Source organism: Aquarana catesbeiana, linkage group LG10 (genome assembly GCF_042186555.1).
Source record: "Aquarana catesbeiana isolate 2022-GZ linkage group LG10, ASM4218655v1, whole genome shotgun sequence".
NCBI classification, from domain to species: Eukaryota; Metazoa; Chordata; class Amphibia; order Anura; family Ranidae; genus Aquarana; species Aquarana catesbeiana.
In genome coordinates, this window is record NC_133333.1 from 135,621,536 (window position 1) to 135,643,172 (window position 21,637).

The window sequence follows — 21,637 nt, forward strand, 5'->3', positions numbered from 1 at the left end:
TATACTTACAAATTCCATTTAGGTCTTTTTTCTTATCTGAAAGAAGTGATCATTTTCAGTGCATCATTTTGAAATCCCACACACCTATGCTATTTATTTTCTTCATGTTCCCCTAGAGTGCTGCCAAAGATTACACATTGTGAACAATCTCTAGTGAAATAGTAGACCGGACTCACACAGGCTATGCCAACAGCAACCAGTCCATTCATCCTTCAACTGTTGTCAATATATTGTGATTGCTGTACTTTGTGGATTAATATATCACTTCAGTTTATGATAGCCTTTATATTTTAGATCCTTATAATCTTCTTCTTTAGTTTTTAGATGCCATATTAATTAAAAATGTTTTTGCTGCTTGGTACTGTCTGTATTGTTATAGATATAAGAAGGGATGGAGATTTTCAATCCACCATAAGACTGTCCAAAGGGAAGTTCAAACAGTGCTGGTTCATATTCTAATAACAGTTTTGACTGGCACTGTCTGGAGCTTTGACAGGAGCTGACAGCACAGATCTAAAATAAACTGTCTCTGTTTGACAGTACAGAAACACAAAGCCTTTGTGGGTATGTTAATTAAAAACTGAACCATGAGATGAATTTGACTTGATGTCTTGATAACTGGCTTTGAAGTGTCCCATGAATACTTCAAGTTTTTTTCTAATATTACAGTGCCTGTTGACATGTCTGTTTTTATTATGTAGATCTGACACATATGTACCCCGTAGCAGATAACAGATTGTGTGAATAACCAAAAGGATAGTCAATTACTGCATTTTCCTGTCATCCAAGCTAAGAACAGAATGGCTCTCACATTTCTAGTTACTCTGATAGCTCTATGCTTATTCTTCTTCATACTCTGCTTTTGTAAACAGACGCTGACCATTACAATGTGCCAAATTAATTATCGGGGTGGAGGATTAAAAAGCTATGTAATTAAAACATTTTTGACATGATGTAGATTGTGTGTAGTGACTGGATGAAAAACATTGCTGTACTTTTGGAAATAAGGCTGAAAAAGGACTCAAGTTATGGTCCCTTCTGGCAAAACTGAGCAAAATACAAGTCTTTAAACCAAATTATAGGAAAATAAGTGTAACACTACCCCCAAAGGAGCCACTGGTTAAGATGGGTACTCTCTTGCAGGCCCCAACCTTCTCAAAGGCCTCAGCCCCGCTGACACATAAATATACAAAAATCCAAGATCACAGGAAATCACAGACAATCGCTTTAATAACCCAGCAACAATGCTATTTTAAAGAAACAGGCACCAAACAATTAGTAAAGGCAAACCTAACAGTAATAATAGTATATTGTCGCCCAATAAAGCTAGCAAAAAAAAAAAAAAAATAAGGGTAATAACACAACTTACCATACAGAGTGACTCATATTAAAGACAAGGCATAGAAGAACACTTGCCATCCAGATCAACATAAACAGTAACAATACCACCCTGCAGAAGTGCAGAAGTGAACAGTAATATGACATTCTATAAACCACAGGAGCTATACAGCCAGAGTGTACTAATGACAGCTATGCTAGGCTTAAAACCATCCGGTGAGCACTGTCAGATTTAGCGATGACAAGAATGGGTATAGGGGGATGAAGGGGATTTGTGGGCAGGTTATGTGACCAGGGCAGTCCTTAGGATGTTTCTTCTACTGGATATCATTGGGGCCCTTTAAACATTGGTGCACTTTACAAAGGTCCTAATGAACCTGCATGTAGTAGATGTGTGCTATAGGTATTTTTTAGACTTGACAGATATAGCGTAGGCATGGGTCAGAAGCAGTCACAGTTCAGCATACAGTGATGAAGAGTTGATATGGGTGCAGTAAAGGTTTAGTAGAGATGCAGTGTAAGGCTGGTATGGATGCGGTATGCACTGGGTGCAGTTGGCATTAGACATGTGCACACTGAAATATTTCATTTCGGAATTTCATTTTCGTCCGAAAAATAGATTTATTTAGTTACTCCCGAAATTCGTTTTTATTTATTTAGTTTAGTTAAAAACTGCATTCATCTGAAAATCCGAAATAATTAAGGTCGAATCTGTCATTGAAGGCTCATGGTGTCTGTCGAATGTTCTAAGAAGATTCGACGGAGCAGCTAAACTGTACGACGCCGCAATCCTACATTTCTGGTCGAATGTTCCGCCTACAAGCTATAGAAGAATTCTAATGTTGTATGACACTAGTAATAATTATATTTATTAATTATTATTACTAGTCAACCAACATTAGAATTCTTCCATAGCCTATGGACGGAGCATTTGACCACAAATGTCCGCTCGCGGCGACTGCTTCTTCGAATCTTCATGTCGAATCTTTTCTCTCGAATAATCTTGGACTAATAGAGTTAGATTAGGCACATTCAACCTTTTTTGTTATTGTCTCTATAATGTTGAATCTTTTCTCTCTATGTAGAATAATCTTGGACTAATAGAACTAAGGTTAGGCACATGTAACCACAGGTTCGATGGACACAGATCACTATTGTCAGCGTCATGTCGAATCTTCTATCTATATTGAACTGTTGTCACAACAAAAAGAAAATAAAGCATTTGTTTATGTCGGATCTTTCGGTTTTTGGATTCTGCACGTTCGTTATCGTTTGTTAAAACGATAACGCAAATACCCGAAATTCGGACGAAAATGCATTCGAATGAAAACGAATGCACATGTCTAGTTGGCATCCTGCTCTCAGTGGATCAGTCTCTGTTAACAATATCAGTAATGGGCAGATATCCCTCTCACTATGATACAGCTGCAGATTTTTTTTTTTTTGAAAAGTTTTATTTATTGCTTTTTTAACATACCATAACAAGTACATACAAGACCCATTTGGGCCACACACAAAATAAACTATTTACAGTTCTTCAGCATTGGCTCACTCCTCCTCCCTCCAGACCTTCGCTCAGTAAAAATAAAAAATAGGATAATATTAATTAGGCCTCCTTTTCACAATATCAGTCAATGAAAACTTTAGGATATGTCAGATAGTTACATACATGTTAAAACCCACTAAAAGCATATTCCATTAGGTACCACTCAATCCGCCACCGTAGTTTCACTATTCATCCAACTGCCCCACACTTTATCAAATTTTTGTGGTATGCCCCTGCTACAGCTGCAGATGTTTATGATGAAAGGGGCCCCCTTGGTCTCTCTCCAAAGCCTCCATCAAGCAGTGATAGGAGCCACTGCCAGATGAATGCTCCAGTCTCCTGGTGGCAGTGGTGCAGGTGTTGTAGGTGTCACTAATGCTGCATGGTCACAAGTGTCTACACACAGTCACAGGATGAAGTCCTCGCTGGTGTGGCCTCTCTAGGTGGTCAGCAGACAGCCAGTGGTCCCCTTTATCCCACTTTTACAGTTCCTAAAATCCCTGAACTTTCCTAGACAGTTCAAAAAAGCCCCCCCCTCAACTCCTAAAATGTTAATATTTAAGTGGGGGAACACACAATTCAGCCAGCTCCCGGCTACATAAATATCTTCACCAGAATACCTTGGTGCAATAGGCATCACAGGACAACTTCTCAGAACCTTGCAGGATCTCTTTTTCAAGGCAAAACCAAGGGAGGTCCCAAAACGTAGACCTGTGATGCCTTTTGCTTTATGCAAATAAAGGACAAGATTATCACTATACCAAGATGTGCTGATGAAGATCCTTATTTTCCTATAATTTTATTGTGGTGCCATCCACAAATTCACTACAGCACCTCGCATGAACTGAAGGCGAGCCTGTAAGAAGTGCAACAGATACAGTACTAATTCTCCAAACCCATTTGCTCTTGTCATTGCTGACCAGCAATGACACACCTGCTTGGGGCCGGATAAGGCCCCCTGATCATGTCATGGCTTGTGCATTAATGTAGTTATGTGTATGCTGACTCATAAAATGTTTTCTACCTCTACATTATTTAGTATGTCTAAAAAAAGCCTTTAAAAACCACCTGTCAGGGGCGCATTCGTGGCGCAAAGCTGGACAAAGCAGGGGATAAAAGCTCTGTGAGCGACAGAGACAAACACCAGTTCCCCAGGGCTTGTCAGCAGTGATTTATGCCTGTAACTACCCCGCACCCCTGGCGGAACACACAGCCAAAATAAACCAGCACAAATATCCCTGATGACCTATCTACTCTGGGTCAGGGAGCAGAGCAACATGGCCCAAAATAGCACCCAGCCAGGAACTGCTCAGGCGAGCGCACAACCCGCAGACTCTTCACCAGTGCACTGCATGGGAGATAATTGCTACTCTGGGAAACAGAATGGATTTGCTGGAAACCAAGCATGATGAGCTCAGTCTGGCATATTCTGACCTTAGAAAGAATCCCTTTATGAATCAGTGCTACAGCTACAAGCCCACCTTGAAGACCTGGACAACAGGTATGGGCGTAATAATCTGAGAGTACGTGGGATACCAGAGACAGTGACAGAGCTGCTCCCTGCCATACAAAAGCTGTTTCCGTCACTTCTCCCTGACTCACTAACCTCAGCCTTTACCTGTGACAGGATTCACAGAGCTTTACTCCCTAAACCTCCTCCTGAAAATCCTGCGAGAGATATTGTGCTGTGCCTTAAGGATTTTCTGATTAAAGAAGAGATCCTCAGAGCTTCACGCAATACCCCACATATTCAGCTAGATAGCACTCCTGTTCAAATATATCCAGACCTCTCACCTACCACCCTGAATAAACGCAGAAAGATAAAGGAAATAACCACTGTGCTCCAAGCAGCTAGAATCCGATACTGCTGGGGATTTCCCTTCAAATTGCAGGTTCCACACAATGGCACCACCTACACGGTTACTACAATTCCGGAAGGAAAAGATTTTTTGGTAAAGTTGGGACTCATCAACGCTGCAGATCATCCAAGGATGCCATCCACTCCACGTTTCTCTGCTATATGGGCTACACCCTCCCCCAGGAGAGATCGTTGTAGTCAACATTAACAGTGGCCTTCTGTTGCATTCCCTGTAACAACACAGTCATTGGCAAATTCATTTAACTAACATTCTCAGTTGATATTTGTTCACCTCCGAACTGTGCTGAAGTTCTGTTGCACCCGTTTGATTGTCCCCCTACTCTAATTCTGTTGGTACCTTATAGTTGTTACAATTGGATCACCTGGAGTGGACCCCTTCCAGGTACTGATTATCTAATAGTCTCATGACTACCCAGACTGACTGTTCCACTTTATTAGAGTATTGGACCTTTTGGTCCGTGTTAAAAAAAATAATTTGGTCAGGAGGATGACTACTCCCCTGACCCCTTTTGATAATATGCTGCCAAGATTTGACATGTTCTACATTATTTTTATTTTTCAAGTTACTATGCAATCTTTTTCTACTCTTTTTTGTCTTTTTTGCCTCGCTCTGCATACCCATTCCTCTGCTTCCTGTGCTACAGTATTTGAAATGCATAATAAATGGCACTGTACTTGCATTGGCTGCCTACTATTACTGTTTATGGTTAGCATAGGGTTTAGCCACAGGGTCCCTGCACATACCCCACGGTTTGTACTCCATTCTATCCTTTTACTATATTATATTAATCTAAAATGGGACTTAAAGTGATCTCCCATAACCTTAAAGGTTTTAACTCACCGCACAAAAGTAGGAAAGCCTTTCATTCCTATAAATTACTGGGAGCAGATGTTCATATGCACAATCACCTATCATACTCAGAAAAAGATTTTCAGCTTTAACCCATGTTACTTCACCACTTACAAGTCCAAATCGCGGGGTGAAGCCATACCCATTAGAAACTTGGTTATGTTTGATGTACAACAAACCTATAGAGACTCTGGCAGTCTCTTTGTAATTGTTAAAGGCTCACTACAGGGCAAGGGAATTACTATGGCTTCTATGTACACCCTGAATGAGTTCCAGGCCTCTTTCTTTAAAACTTTTTTTTCAGACATTAGATAAATACCAATTGCCCCACCTGTTGGTGGGCGGTGACTTTAACCTGGTAGCTCACTCAGGCCTGGACAGAAGTCACACGGTGACATCGGCTAATGCCTTTCCAAAGTCACTCCAACACCTACTTAGGTCACATCAATTGCTTGACACCTGGAGAGCGCATAATGTAGGGGCCCTAGAATACACCTTTTACTCCCATCCCCATGACAGCTATTCTCGGTTAGACTATATTTACTGCTCCCCTTAGTCTTAGTCGCAAACTCAACTTCAGCCAAAATTCACACTTGCCCTTGGTCAGACCATCATACTGTGTCTTGCCACTTTTCCCACATTGGCCTTTCTCCGGCTCTAGGAGCCTGGCGTCTTAATGACTCCCTACTCACAGACCCCGTAGTGCTTACCCAAATATCAGACCACATCACATAGTACTTCATTCATAATGATGTGGAAGGAATCTCTCCCGCATCCTTATGGGCGGCCCACAAGATGGTGTTGAGGGGCTACCTCATGGCAATAGCCAAAAACTGCAGGACATACATTCCCTTACGTTGGAACTAGATAGGCTTTATCATCAGCATAGCCGAACCCCAACTCAAGATTTTCTGCTTCTAATCAACCAAAAAAGAAGTGCTCTGGATACTTTGCACTTGGAGCAAACGGAAAAGTCCCTTTGCTGGTCCAGAGCCTGTTTCCTCTTGCACAGCAATTTGGCTTTGGCTATGTCTGCGAGAAATCTAAAACAATCGATCCAGCCGTCACATTCCTATAAACTCTGAGGCTCTGATGGTAATATCACTTCCCACCCGAAAGAGGTTTTGAAAATTTTCTCTTCATTCTATCAAAAGCTTCTTGCTGACCCGCCAGCCATTTTGGGCTCTACCCCCCAGTCATGGCTTGACACCCTCCAATTGCCAGTGCTCACAGACGAACAACTACAATCTCTAAATGCACCTTATACAGAAGAGGAGATAGCCTTCATTATCTCCTTCCTAAAACCTTCTAAAGCTCTGGGCCCTGACGGCTGTACAGCACTGTATTATAAAAACTTTGCAGGACTACTAATACCCAAAATGGCAAAACTAAACGGCGACCCATTTCCCACAGATATGATCTTAGCAAATATGTCCTTGATCCCAAAACCGGGCAAAGACCACACCCTCCCTCAAAATTATCGCTCCATATCAGCAATTAAAATGATTTGAAGATCTTTGGTCATATCCTAGCAGACCGACTAGTAGCAGTGATTACTTCCTTGATTTCCCCAGACCAAACCTGTTTTATACCAACCCATCAAATTACAGATATTATATGCCTGGCATCGAACATCATCCAAGACGCAGATACTAACTCTCGTAAGGTCTTGTTTCTGAGCCTTGATATAAACAAGGCTTTTGACTGCGTTCTCTGGCCCTTCCTCGATACTATCTTATCTAAATTTGGATTTTCAGGCAAATTTGTTAATGGTTTTCAGGCCCTTTACCATCAGCCCCGTACAGGAATCAAGCTCCCTGGGTGTAACTCTGATTATTTTTCCCTTGGTCGAGGTACAAGACAAGGATGCCCTCTATCACCCCTTCTATTTGCCCTCACAATAGAACCCCTATCCCTCTCTATCACCTGCAACCCAAACATCAGAGGTTATATCAAATATGGACAATAACTTAAACAAAGTGTATATGCGGATGATGTCCTTTTGTTCCTATTTGACCCCTTGATCTCCTTACCCAACCTTCTCACCACCTTAGACACCTTCCACAACATATCAGGCTTAGGAGTGAACCCATCTAAATGTACTGCCATGCCGATTAATATCCCACTACCGTTACTGACTGCCCTTAAGAATAGATTTCAATTCTCCTGGAGCACAGGCACCCTACAATACTTAGGAATTTGCTTGGCCCCCTCACTAAAGCAGATGTATGCACACAACTACCCACAGGCTTTTTCCAACATTAAGTGGTTGTCTATCCTCCCGAAATTGTTGTTCTATTTTAGAGCTCTTCCACCATGTACCCCGCACAACCATAGAGACTATACAGGCTGAATTGCTCAGATTTATCTGGCAGAGCAAGAAGCCCCGCCTGAATTGTTCACTAATGTATAGGGCCCAAGCTAGGTGGGCCTCAGTTGTCCGGATTTATGGAAATATTTTCTAGCAGCACAATTAACACAATTAGCACAATGGCACACTCCCCCAACTCTCATACCGTGGCTCCAATTTGAAAGGATTTTGATTGAGCCTTTTTACCTTCCAGGCCTCCTATGGTCACAGTCTATTGGCCCGAGAGATATTGCTCCTCTTAACAGCATAGTGAGACAGTCCCTCTACCTTTGGACCTTATATAAAAAAAAGTTCATGCTGCTTTCTAAACCCCCCCAATTGGAAGTTTCCCGCAGCTTTCAACACAGGTATGGAATTTGACATTTGGTCTTCACACGACCTGGTAACCGCAGACTCATTGCTACAAGGCACCTCCGTTTGATCATTTGAATACCTCCAACATATCTTTGCATTCCCTAACTCTGAATTTTATAAATACTTACAGATTCGCCACTTCTTTGCCAACATTCTTACTCAGGATGGAGAGGAGGCCAGAACACCATTTGAAAACTTATGTCGTGAGGGGTCTAGAGATAGGGGGACCATCTCCACCCTTTATCATTACCCTTAATGACCATCACACCAGGGCAAAGTCTTCAGCAATGCTGAGCTGGGAGATGGAAATGGGCCAAGAGCACTCTGCAGAAGATAGGCTTGATATGGTGTCCAACATGCATAAATGCACATGTTCAGTTGCCTTCAAAGAGACTGTAGTTAAACTCCACACCAGATGGTACTACACCCCTGTTAAAATACTCTACCCTTCTATGCCAGATATGTGCTTTAGGGGATGTGGTAAAAGAGGTAAACTTCCTCCTGAAAAACCCAGAGAGATATTGTGCTGTGCCTTAAGGATTTTCTGATCAAAGAAGAGATCCTCAGAGCCTCTATCCTTTTGCTATATTACATTATTCTAAAATGGGCCTTAAAGTGATCTCCCATAACCTTAAAGGTTTTAACTCACTGCACAAAAGTAGGAAATCCTTTTGTTCCTATAAATTACTGGGTGCGAGTGTTCTTTTGCTTTAGGAGACACATTTCTCCTCGCACAATCACCTGGTAACCTTAGACTCATTTCTACAAGGCACCTCCATTTGAACATTTGAATACCTCCAAATACCTTCGCATTCCCCAACTCTGAATTTTATAAATACTTACAGATTCTCCACTTCTTTGCCAACATTCTTACTCAGGATGGAGAGGAGGCCAGAACACCATTTGAAAACTTATGTCATGAGGGGTCTAGAGATAGGGGGACCATTTCCACCCTTTATCGTTACCTCAATGACCATAACACAATGCGGCAAAGTCTTCAGCAATGCTGAGCTGGGAGACCAAAACGGGCCAAGAGCACTCTGCAGAAGATAGGCTTGATATGATGTCCAACATGCATAAATGCACATGTTCAGTTGCCTTCAAAGAGACTGTAGTTAAACTCCACACTAGATGGTACTACACCCCTGTTAAAATACTCCATTCTTCTATTCCAGATATGTGCTTTAGGGGATGTGGTGAAAGAAGTAAACTCCTCCATATATTCTGGAGCTGTACAGCCCTACGGTCTCTATGGCAACAAACCTCTATGAAAGTGTTGCAGATAACAGATATACCTATCACATTGACCTATCAGATGTGTATCCTGTTAGCAGATCTCCCAGGGGTCCCGCCCCCTTGTCGAAAATTGACTCCAGCTATCTAGTGCTATTCATTGGGCCATAGCTCTTAACTGGCGGTCCCCGTCAGTCCCATGGTCCCAGGTGCTTCTCCAAATGGAGTCAATTAAACTAATGGAGAGAATATACCACACTCTTATGGACTGCATGCAAATTTTTGACCGCAAGTGGGACTCATGGCCTGTCTATTAGGTAATCAGTAAGGTCAAGAAACCTTTTTATCTTGCTCTACCAACCATGTGGGAATTGCATATGGGAATTGAGCCATATATCAGTAATTCCACCTGCCACTCAATAAAATTGCACAGTCTTCAATATTATGCCAAACCACCCTGTTTATGCAGATATGGTGTTGTCTTGTTATATACACTCTTTATTATTTCTGATCTTTATTTTGATAAAGTCATGTTTCTTTTTTTGCAATCTTAAGTAGAGAGGTACCTACTTAATAACCTGTTTCTTATCCTCTGTATGGAAGGAATTTTTTCCTTATATGCACAGTACTCTCTATGCTCGTGTTAATTTCTGTCATTACTCTTTTTACCACAATAAAAATTTTGTAAATAAAAGGATACCTGTCATGAGTGAAAAATGTTAAGGCTGCCATTACTGAACTTGTCATCTGAATATTTTAATTATCTGGCTGTCATGCTGACCCTCTTTTTTTTATATTTGTCAGAGGTCATTGAAGCCTAAATGTCCAACCCAAATTTTTCATTGGCAGTATATGGTCTGGTTCACTAAAGGAGTTCACTTAAAAAATTGCGTATATTCACATCAATTATCCAGTCATGTAAAAATAATATGGATGTGAATGGGTGTTCAAAGTAGACAGGAATTTGCTTTTCACGTTTATTGACACTAATACAGTTATCAGTGCTAAAAAATATTTCACTGTACTAATGACACTGGTTGGGAATGGGTTAACATCAGGGGCGATCAAAAGGTTAACTATGTGCCTAGCAGATGTTTTCCTACTGTGGGGGAGGTGGTTGTACTAGGGGAAGGCATGGATCAGTGTCCCTGCTTTTCAGAGACACAGGATCTATGCCTTCTGTACTGACAGTACGCTAATCTGCCTTGTTTACATAGGTAGATTTCCATTCTCCCTCTGTACCAAAGCATCAGCAGGTGCCGGCAAACATTGAGTCCACTGTTCCTGCCGATCAGATTCTGCTGTGTATAATCACAGCGGGAGAGAGCCGCAGCAGCGCATGTGCCTGCCCCAGACCCAGACGTGTCAGATCACGTACTAGGTACATGATCTGGAGCAAAGCGGCCAGCCTGCCACAGTAAATCTACAGTGGGCGGTCCGCAAGTGGTTAACGGAGGCACAGACAGCAATAAAAACTGACAAGCGCTCTAATCCCTCTGCACTCTAGAAACGAAAAAAAAAAAAATTGCCTTTAGTTATACTTTAACAGCCAAGAAACTAGTATGTTCAGCTATAATATTTCTTTCACAGCATGTGTACTTTAGCCTAATGATAGAAATTGTAATTCAGGAGGTCCAGAAGAAGGCAAATTAATACCCCAGAGGTCCAGCAGTCAGTTTATCATCGCAGCATGGAAAATAAATCTTGACTTCATCAATAGCAGTCATATTATTTACCTGACTTCATTCCTCTACAGATGACTGGCCTGAGCCATGTACAACCAATGTGGTCATAAAGGAGGTCATCTTGTGGGAGACATTCACAGCTTGATTCTCACCTCTTAACCATTTATTATTGCTCATTATAACATTACATTCCAGTTTTATATAGTACACTTGCACTTACCTCCACGTTTTACCTTTTCCTCAACTGTCAATGTTTGTCCTTCGGAAACTAGTTAAGTAGTGGGAGATAACATTGTCCCAAAATGTCCTCCTGAAAAGTAGTACCCACAACAGATATTAAGGCTACTAAAGAATTTAAGCTTTACCTAAAAAATCCAGGGAAGATTCACTTCAAATATCCAACTAATTGTCCAACCATAATTGTTCCCTTTAAGCATAAGTTGATATCCACTTGCCACTTGCATAGTTTTAGGGGATACATACTTACAATAATGCAATTTCAATTATATTGAATTTGTCTGTTTTATCTTGTTCTAGGTCCTGCATTTTGGGGACTGGTGAACTCTGCATGGAATTTATGTACGATCGGAAAACGTCAATCTCCAATTAACATAAACACCAGTCAAATCATCTTCGACCCATTCCTACCCCCACTAAGATTGACCATGGAAGGAAAGAAGGTATATGATAACAACAATATCACTGAATTAAAAAGCAACAAAAAATATGTTTTACATTTGCTTTTCCTTCATGGACTGAAGGCAATCAATATATATTTTGTTTATTTTGTGTAAATGCCTCAATTGCATCTGCATTCCAACTATAATGATACAATAGTTTATACAGCAAAGTAGTTATAAATATAATCTTTATCGAATGTTCACTGTTCTGGCACATGACTCAATGTCATACACTGACAACACAAGACTCCAAGCCATATATGGACCCAGAGTCAAGCCTTCACTCATAGGTGCATAGAGGGGCAGCACTGAGGCTAAAGTGTCTATACTGGACATTCCATCCTCAAAACAGCTTAGTAAAATTGAGTGTGATAAAGTGACAGGGTCAGCATTACTAACCTCCCTGCCTGGCCTCTGCACCTGTAACACCGGTAGGCACAGCAGCCAATGGAATGACTGTGATGCAAATACAGCGATCTGAAGACTGAAGACTATTAACAGTGCAAGTTCAATATAACTGAGCACAGTGCTGCCAGCCACTGCACCTTCCTGTGTGCCAGGCAGAGACTTTTACTAATTATACTAACAGGCTCCATATCACTGAGCTGACTTTGGGAGGGCTTCAGGAATCGCCAACTTAAGTGGTATCTGCCCCTCAACATGGTCCTGCACTAACCACATTTGCCTCCATGCCATTCAATAGCAAATAATACACTGGCAAACATTCAAGACAGTATTTATTTATGTATTTATTTATTACAGGTACTTATATAGTACCGTTAATTTATGCAGCGTTTTACATATATATTGTACATTCACATCAGTCCCTGCCCTCAAGGAGCTTACCATCTAAGTAAATTTAAATATACTGAACAGGGGGCTTTATTTAATTAGAAATGACTCAAAGTCTAAAAAACTTTTTAGGAGCAAACACATTTTAGGATAATAGTAGAACTTTATCAGATCTGTAATATAGAGATTAGCAAAACATGACTACAAAATCAAGTGAATTCTATTTAAAATAACTGCAAAACCTATTTTATTGCAATACACTACACATGATAAATTTATATCACATTGTTCACAAGTAGTGATGTCATTGTTTAGATTTGGTTAATAGTGATGTCACAACTGAAAAATTATGAAAACCTACAGAAATTATATGTAAGAGAAATTCCAGCCGATATGAAAGTGTTCAAACTTGATATATAATACATAAGTGTGAAAACAAGTGCTCTGTAACAGAAAGGTTTTTAAATCAATTAAATTGGAAAGTGGTCTAAGATTAGTTACATACCGAGGACATCAAATATGAAATGATCTAATGCTACAAAAGTCACAGTTGGTGTACTGATGTAATGCCGATGTGGAGAAGATAACTGAGGCTTTTCCATTGCTAAAATCTGTGCTGCCTACTCATGATCACGCTAAAAGTATATGAATTGCAGAAGATGGGTTTTAGTTACCTGGAGTGAATGCATGGAATTGTACTTCAAAGGGAAACTGAGTAGCTTAACAGATAAAGTATAAAACCCAGAACAGCGACAGTTACAATGTGATTGTTTGCCATAGACATTTTTCATTCCTCACATATACTTAGAATGGGTCGGCTATGCAGTATAAAAACATTTTCGGGGTGGAAATAAAAATGTATGTTTAACAATACATTAATTGTAAAATAAAAGGATATAAATGATTAACTCACAATTCTATAATTTGTTAGATAGTGTAGCTGAAGATATTTTCTGTAATATCTAGTTGCATCTGTCCTACAGAAAAATCAATATTGTTCTCATTCTGGTCTCAGATGATATACTTGTTGGGAACGTATTTATCATTAGCAAATGTGACATCATGTATCCTATGAAAGTGTTCTTTCAGATCTAATATGAATGTTACACTTTCAGTAGTGTTTGAAATTCTCATTCATCCTTTCTATCTACTGGGTAAGGACATTATTGAGTGCTAAAGGTCACTCAATAGAAACGTTTTACCACTGGACTAATGTCTTCAAATGATTGTAAAAATAGTCAATAGAATTGATGTTTGTGCAAGGAACAATAATTGCAAATGGCAATCAATAGGTACAATCCTATAGACAGCTTTGTAATTTGTCAGATTTTCACCTTTGTTTCATTCCTGGATGGAATTTTGGGAAGCTTACTAACACAGATTATCAATAAACATTAGTTATCTGACAGACACTAATATATAAATAATAACCAGATTATTCTTATTTCCATAGCAGTTTTGTTGGAGGCAAATGAAAAATGAATCCAATATGTTTTAATAATACAAAAAGCTTTGCCTTAAATCTGAACTCAGGCCTTACTTTTACTCATATTTGTACAGGCTCCTCTCCTGTACTGATATTGCTTTGTCTAATTTCATTGCTTTTCCCAGGGTGCATTAGGAACCACCCCGGTCCAGGCTGCATGTTTTCCAGCATAATCTAGCACTTTCTTCCCCATCCTGACAGTCCCACTCCCACCCCTCTCATTCATTGGATTTCAGTTTTTTCAGCAATGGAGACTCAACATGATATGTGAGCCTTACCAACAGTAGTCTGCATGCAATTGCAGCCTGCAAAGAAATGTGCACTGACAGATTCATATCCACACCTCAAGGTGATATTTGCAAAACTCCTCCCGAAAGTCAGAGAAGGCTTAGCAGAATAAAAACCCCATATACAGTGCATAAAATAAGTTTCACCCAATCTGATTTCAGGCAGAGTTAAAGCGTTTGTTACCCTAAAAAAAAGGATCCTGTTCCTTTAAAGCATGTTATACAGCATAGTGCTTGTGCTCTTGAATTTGGCCCCCTGTATCACCTGAAATACCTGGCTGATTACCTGCCTGGTTCTGCCCCCCCTTGTAAACTGACCATGGTTTATCATGGCTGCTGAGCCCTGACACCGTGGTCAGCTCACGTGCCTCCTTCATCCGCAGCTCTCCTCTGTAATCCTCTGTCCTCCTCTCCTCCCTCTCTTCCCTCCCTCACTGCTAGGGATGAGCGGAACACCCCCCGGTTCGGTTCGCATCCAGAACATGTGAACAGGCAAAAAATTTATTTGAACACGCGAACACCATTAAAGTCTATGGGACACGAACAAGAATAATCAAAAGTGCTCATTTTAAAGGCTTATATGCAAGTTATTGTCATAAAAAGTGTTTGGGGAACCTGGGTCCTGCCCCAGGGGATATGTATCAATGTAAAAAGAAGTTTTAAAAATTGAAGTTTTTTTGGGAGCAGTGATTTTAATAATGCTTAAAGTAAAACAATAAAAGTATAATATTCCTTTAAATATCGTGCCTGGGGGGTATCTATAGTATGCCTGTAAAGGGGCGCATGTTTCCCGTGTTTAGAACAGTCTGACAGCAAAATTACATTTCTAAAGGAAAAAAGTCATGTAAAACTACTATTGTTAACACTGGCTATAATGAATTGTCGGCCCGGCAATACACATAAAAGTTCATTGATAAAAATGGTATGGAATTTCCCCACAGGGGAGCCCCGAACCAAAATTAAAAAAAAAAATGCATGGGGGTCCCCCTAAATTCCATACCAGGCCCTTCAGGTCTGGTATGGATATTAAGGGGAACCCCGCGCCAAAATTTAAAAAAAAAATGGCGTGGGGTCCCCCCAAAAATCCATACTAGACCCTTATCTGAGCACATAACCTGGCAGGCCGTAGGAAAAGTGGGGGGGATGAGAGAGCACCCCCCCTCCTGCACCATACCAGGCCACATGCCCTCAACATTGGGAGGGTGCTTTGGGGTAGCCCCCCCCAAAGCACCTTGTCCCCATGTTGATGGGGAGAAGGGCCTCATCCCCACAACCCTTTCCCGGTGGTTGTGGGGGTCTGCGGGCGGGGGCTAATCGGAATCTGGAAGCCCCCTTTAACAAGGGGACCCCCAGAACCCAGCCCCCCTGTGTGAATTGGTGTTCGCTGTTCAGCGAACGGGCGAACAGCCAATGTTCGAGTCAAACCCATGTTCAACCCGAACATAAAGCCCATCCCTACTGCCTGCCTGTCAGCTAGTGACAGTGCCTGCCCCTCCCCTCCTGCTGCTGAAATTACTTTTAATTTTTCAAATAATCCTCTGTGGTTAATAATGTTAGGTGCCCCAGTGTCTGTGTTTTATTAAAAAAAAAAGCCATTCTATACCTGATTTCAGAGCGCCGCTCAGCGCTCATGTAAACTCTCTCCTCCTTTACTTCTCTCCTCCCAACTGATATCAGAGGGGGATTCCCAGCCCCTCCCCCTGTAGCTGTCAGGTCGTGAGAGGGGAAAGGCAGACGATCGCGTAAGTGTCGAGCAGCGCTCTGAAATCAGGTATAGAACGACATTTTTTTTTGTAAAGCACAGTCACGGGGGCACCTAACATTATTAAACACAGAGGATTATATGAAGATATCACAATGGCTTAACAACCACTTTAAGCCTAATACACACTAGTAGTTTTATTTTGTTCAAAAACAACTGATTGCTCAGGAAAAGCCACTGTAGTAACTATCCAACGTTACTACAGCAATCTTCCCTGCTGTTCAGTTGTGTTCTGACAGGAGGACAGAAGCCAAATGGCTGGCTCCTGTAGGAACGAATGCAGTACACATAGGTTGAATGTTGGCCGGTTTCTATTGAACCGTTCAATGCCGACATTCAGCCCGTGTGTACTAGGCTTTAGTGACTATTGAAATATTTGCTGATGTCTTGCAATAGCAGGAGACTCCCTGAGTTGCTAAATCTATGGGGATGGGGGAATAAAGCTGAACCAAAGGCATCTAAAAAAACAGCATTTAAAGTAGAACTATACTGCAGTGGTTCTCAACCCTGTTCTCAAGTACCCCCAACAGGCCACTTTCACAGGTTTTCCTTTATCTTGCACTGGTGCTTTAAATTGGAGTCGATGGCTTGGTATTTTGGACAGCTATTTTATCTAAGAGAATTTCACAAAACATGGCCTGTTGGGGGGTACTTGAGTGTTGAGAACCACTGCTATACCGGATAAAGCAAAGGAATGTTATAACCCCTGTCAGATTTTTGTTTTCCCCATCTGTGTCCCATTCCAGAGATATCCCTTCACTTCCTGTCCCATAGCTAAACAGAAAGTGAGAACAAATCCCTGTAAATTAAGGGAATTCGTTGGGGACCGTCAAGTCACCAGAACTAGTGTCCACATTGGAAGATTTCCCCTTTATCGCTTTTCTGGGGACAACCCAAAATGTAAGATATTTCTTTTACTTTCTTTTTCAAGGATAATGGTAAACAGGACAAATAGAGAAAGTGAATCTCTTTAAAGGGGGGCACCGACAGCAATAAAATCTGACAAGCATTCTAATCCCTCTCCACACCATCCAAAACTAAAAAAAAGTTTTAGCTTTAGTTATACTTTAAAGTTATGTATAATTTTAAATGCAAGCAGTGTAAGTACCTGAGTTTGGCTTGGTATCAGAGCTCTGAGGAAGGGGCTTATCTCCCGAAATGCATCAGATTTCCAACCACAGTAATTTGGACATCACTTATACTGGAGTTGTAACTTGACATGCTTTCATCTCCTCATGTTTGTGAGTATGTTTTTTGGCATTTAAAAAAATAAAAAATGGTGTTGGTGATAATGCACTAGGTGTTTGTGCCCTTCTGTGTTTCTTTGCACTGCTCCTGTTCAATCACAGGGTACACAAGTGATCTAGCCTGATGGCTTAACTCCTCTCACCAACCTTGCTGAACTGTCTTAAAAGGGCTAGGGTGGATAGACAGAGATACACATTCTTTGGCAGTTAAAATGCCTCCCCTATATGTATTTCATCTTTGTATTTAACTGGTTTGCCTGGTTGTTCAACCTGACGAACATACTATGGTTGTTTGCAAAGTGTGTGACACACACACTAAGACAATACGTGTGTGTATTTCTAACAACCATTAAAAAAATAATTGTCTTTATTTTATTTTATTTTTGTGCCCTTAATCTAACCATTTATCCAACGGCTTATTCTAGCCATCTATCCAATTATTTTTCACCATCAGAGTATGTCTTATTTATTTCTGAATATTTTCTTCTAGGTTAGTGGAACAATGCTTAACACAGGGCGACATGTTATCTTTCGCCTGGACAAGCATAATCCAGTTAACATCTCAGGTGGTCCCCTGTTATATAACCATCGCCTTGAAGAGATCATGATGCACTTTGGTAGTGAAAACGGGATCGGTTCAGAACATCTTATGAACAAGGAATCAGCAGCTGGGGAGGTGAGTACAGGAGAAGGATAATAAGATCTGTATGATCTGATCTATTAACACAGTTACCACCCTAGAGCTTCTATGATCCAGAAATAATCCAAAATAATAAAATAACACAGCAATGCATGAACAAATCAATATAAGGCATTTCTGTTTTCCAGTAATGTTTTTACATTACTAGATTACTTTAATGTTATAAAAAAAACATAAGAAGCATAAATATCAATTACTAAGTAAAATTGCAAATAAGAAACTAAACACTAATACAAGGGTGACAAGAATTTCAGATGATTTCTGCTGTCCTGTCGGCACCACCAAGCTTAAGAAACTTTGACTAAAAAATCAAGAATCGGCTGGAAAATTGCGGATTGAACAGTGACTGCATTCAATCAGATTAACTTTAACAGGTGCCACCAGGGCCCTTTGTTAGTAAAACTGCAAATCTAAAATGATTTAAGCCAAGAAAAAGGCATATCTGGGAAAAATATATTCAGTACCAAATGATCATGTACATGTATTTTTTTTATTACCCAGTCAATAAATCTGATAACCCCTGCAAACCATCATAGTGCAATATATGTTTGGTTAAGTCTCCAGAATGGGTTGCACGATGCACGATGCAGTTGCACCAAATAAAACTGATTCACAACACCTTTATCATGCTTTTTGGACTTGAATGTTGTACCCAGGTCTTGCCACAGCTGAAACTCCTGCCTCTCTTCTTACAGTGCAGGTATTTTATCCTTTTTAGCTTTTAATGTCTGTACTTTGTCACCATGTCTTTTTCTTCATGCTTTAGGTTCATTCTGTCTTCTTTTCCTCTCTCTATGGCACTTCAACCCTTGAAGAACTTCATCATCCCTCACCCTTGAAGAATTCAAGCCTCCTTCGCAAATTTAACTGACCCCCACTCTCTCCTTTGACTTTAATCTTTCTACTTCCAGCCCTATTAGGTTTTTTCACATCACTGATGCATCTCATCTTTGTCCTTCCTTTTTCCTTCTTTGTCCCTCCCCTATTTCTTTATAATTATTTCCTTATACATCTGAGTTATGTATGATCTCCTGGTTGCTCATTCTCCACTTGTTCCTACATTATATCATGTGTCATGCACTGATAGTATCCTAATGGATCTTTCAGTTTTTGTACTTGCGATACAAAATCACACTTGATTCTCATGTTGGCTTACAGGTTGAGCAAGTTAACTGGGGTTCTTCTTCCATTTGAGTTAATTATAATGAGATAAATTGCATGGTAAAAGATTACTTATGAGCTTAAATTAGGTGATCCAGCTATATTGTTTAATTGCTTGTTGTTTTCAATTGGTCGTCTGATGGAACAGATCTTGTTTGTTTTACCAAACACGAACTTTGGTGGCTGAAGTGGAGAAATGATCCATCTGATCAGCAGAAGAACAAGAGAAAGTCAGTCTTAAGAGTTTGCTTTTTGTTGCTTTTTGGTCTGTTATAACCCAGTTAAGGACTGGAAAATCAAGGCAAACAATAATATGATGAATATGTTTTAACAAAACATGGATCAATATTTCTAAGTGCATACAGCAACTAAATCAGGCAAATTAAATTACCAGTGATCAGTCACCTCAACTGGAACATATGAGAAGCAATGGAAGCAGTCTCATGGGACAGGACAGTAGTATGTGCTCCAAATCAGTTTCACCATGAACAGTTGCCATCATTTTTCTGTGTCATTGGTTTAATTTAGAGGTCCCGAGTAATCAGATTTTGTAGTATAATTAAGTAACTCATAGAGATTTGTTGGCCTGTGATTCTTTGGTTGGGGCCTTGAGCAAAGAAAGCAATAACACCTTGACATTTCTCTAAAAAAAAGACAGAGACCTTGTACAGGCAGGGGCAGGAATAAAAGTTTGCCCAATTTTCTATTGCTGGCATTAAAGAGCATTTGAACCTCAAAAGTAAAGACTATCTGACAGTGGGTATCTATAAATGTTAGTTGTTCCTTTCTCAGGTGAGTTGGGGCAAAATTTGGTGAAATGGCCACTGTTCATTGTTGTGCACCTGAAGGCCTGCAGTGCAAAGAATCACTCTGTTCCTGCTTTATTCATTATGTGTCTTTGTGAATAATGTCCCATTAGTTGTCAGATCATCAGTCTGTAGGGGAAGCCCTGCTTCTTCAAAGATGGCTGTCTCCACACTAGTCCTTTGTCCCCTGCTTTCCTTTTCTGGGCACAACTTCCACAGCTCAGCTCCTGGTAAAACAGAAAATATTGTTCAATTACAGTAAAACTGTCAAGAACTGAAACCATACTGAAACCAATACACAATAGCTAGATTACAATAACAGCACTGCACTATACTGTAAACCACACTACATTTGTTAAAGCAGGAAAACAGAAGCACAGCCTTTAACATTTTGCATTTTTTAAAATGTCTAAGCATGAATACATGAAATCACATGAAGGCATAACTTTTTTTAATTGCATGACTAACAATTGCCTATGTGCAGGGCCAGTGCCCCAAGAGATTTGTGCTGACTTTTTAGGCAGGTGAGCTGACTGGTCTTCAGAGAACCCAAAGTGACTCGGGGAAAAGAGCTACCATAGTGGGAACAATTGCTTGTTTGAAATGTCAGATATGGGCAGAACACAGCAGAAGTCTTCTTTATTGTGAACATTCCAGCACACTTTTCTTAAGGATGTGTCATGTGGGTGGAGTTTAGACAAAAAACAAACCCTAAAACATTTTTGAGCAGCTTTAACCACGTGCAGAGCATTTTTTCTTGCACCACTGTACTTACTTTCATGGTTGATGACCTGTAAATGCCCATGCAGCTGATTGGTCAAAGCGGTCATGTGCTGACCAATCATAATCATGCATTCAATCAAACCTAGACTGCTACACTGACTGTATGGGCACTAAGGATGAGCCGAACACCCCCCCGGTTCGGTTCGCAGCAGCACATGAGAACAAGCAAAAAATTTGTTTGAACACGCAAACACAGTTAAAGTCTATGGGACACGAACATGAAAAATCAAAAGTGCTAATTTTAAAGGCTTATATGCAAGTTATTGTCATAAAAAGTGTTTGGGAACCTGGGTCCTGCCCCAGGGGACATGTATCAATGCAAAAAAAAGTTTTAAAAACGGCCTTTTTTTTGGGAGCAGTGATTTTAATAATGCTTAAAGTGAAACAATAAAAGTGAAATATTCCTTTAAATTTCGTACCTGGGGGGTGTCTATAGTATGCCTGTAAAGTGGCGCATGTTTCCCGTGTTTAGAACAGTCTGACAGCAAAATGACATTTCTAAAGGAAAAAAAGTCATTTAAAAGTACTCGCGGCTATAATGAATTGTCGGTCCCGGCAATACACATAAAAGTCATTGAAAAAAATGGCATGGGATTCCCCCACAGTCCATTACCAGACCCTTAGGGTCTGGTATGAATATTAAGGGGAACCCGGAACCAAAATTTAAAAAAAAATGA

General features: G+C 40.4%; 1 protein-coding gene across 3 annotated transcripts in view; it reads left to right on the forward strand.

Moving 5' to 3' along the window:
• LOC141110908 (carbonic anhydrase-related protein 10-like) overlaps positions 1-21,637 on the forward strand; it is a 967,215-nt gene that overhangs the window by 588,276 nt on the left and 357,302 nt on the right. For 2 of the 3 annotated variants that reach the window (XM_073602695.1, XM_073602694.1), the window contains exons 3-4: positions 11,794-11,936; positions 18,001-18,186. In XM_073602695.1, the coding sequence (XP_073458796.1) occupies positions 11,794-11,936; positions 18,001-18,186 (329 nt within the window). The remainder of the gene's footprint in view (positions 1-11,793; positions 11,937-18,000; positions 18,187-21,637) is intronic. The other variant, XM_073602696.1, reaches the window with a different exon arrangement.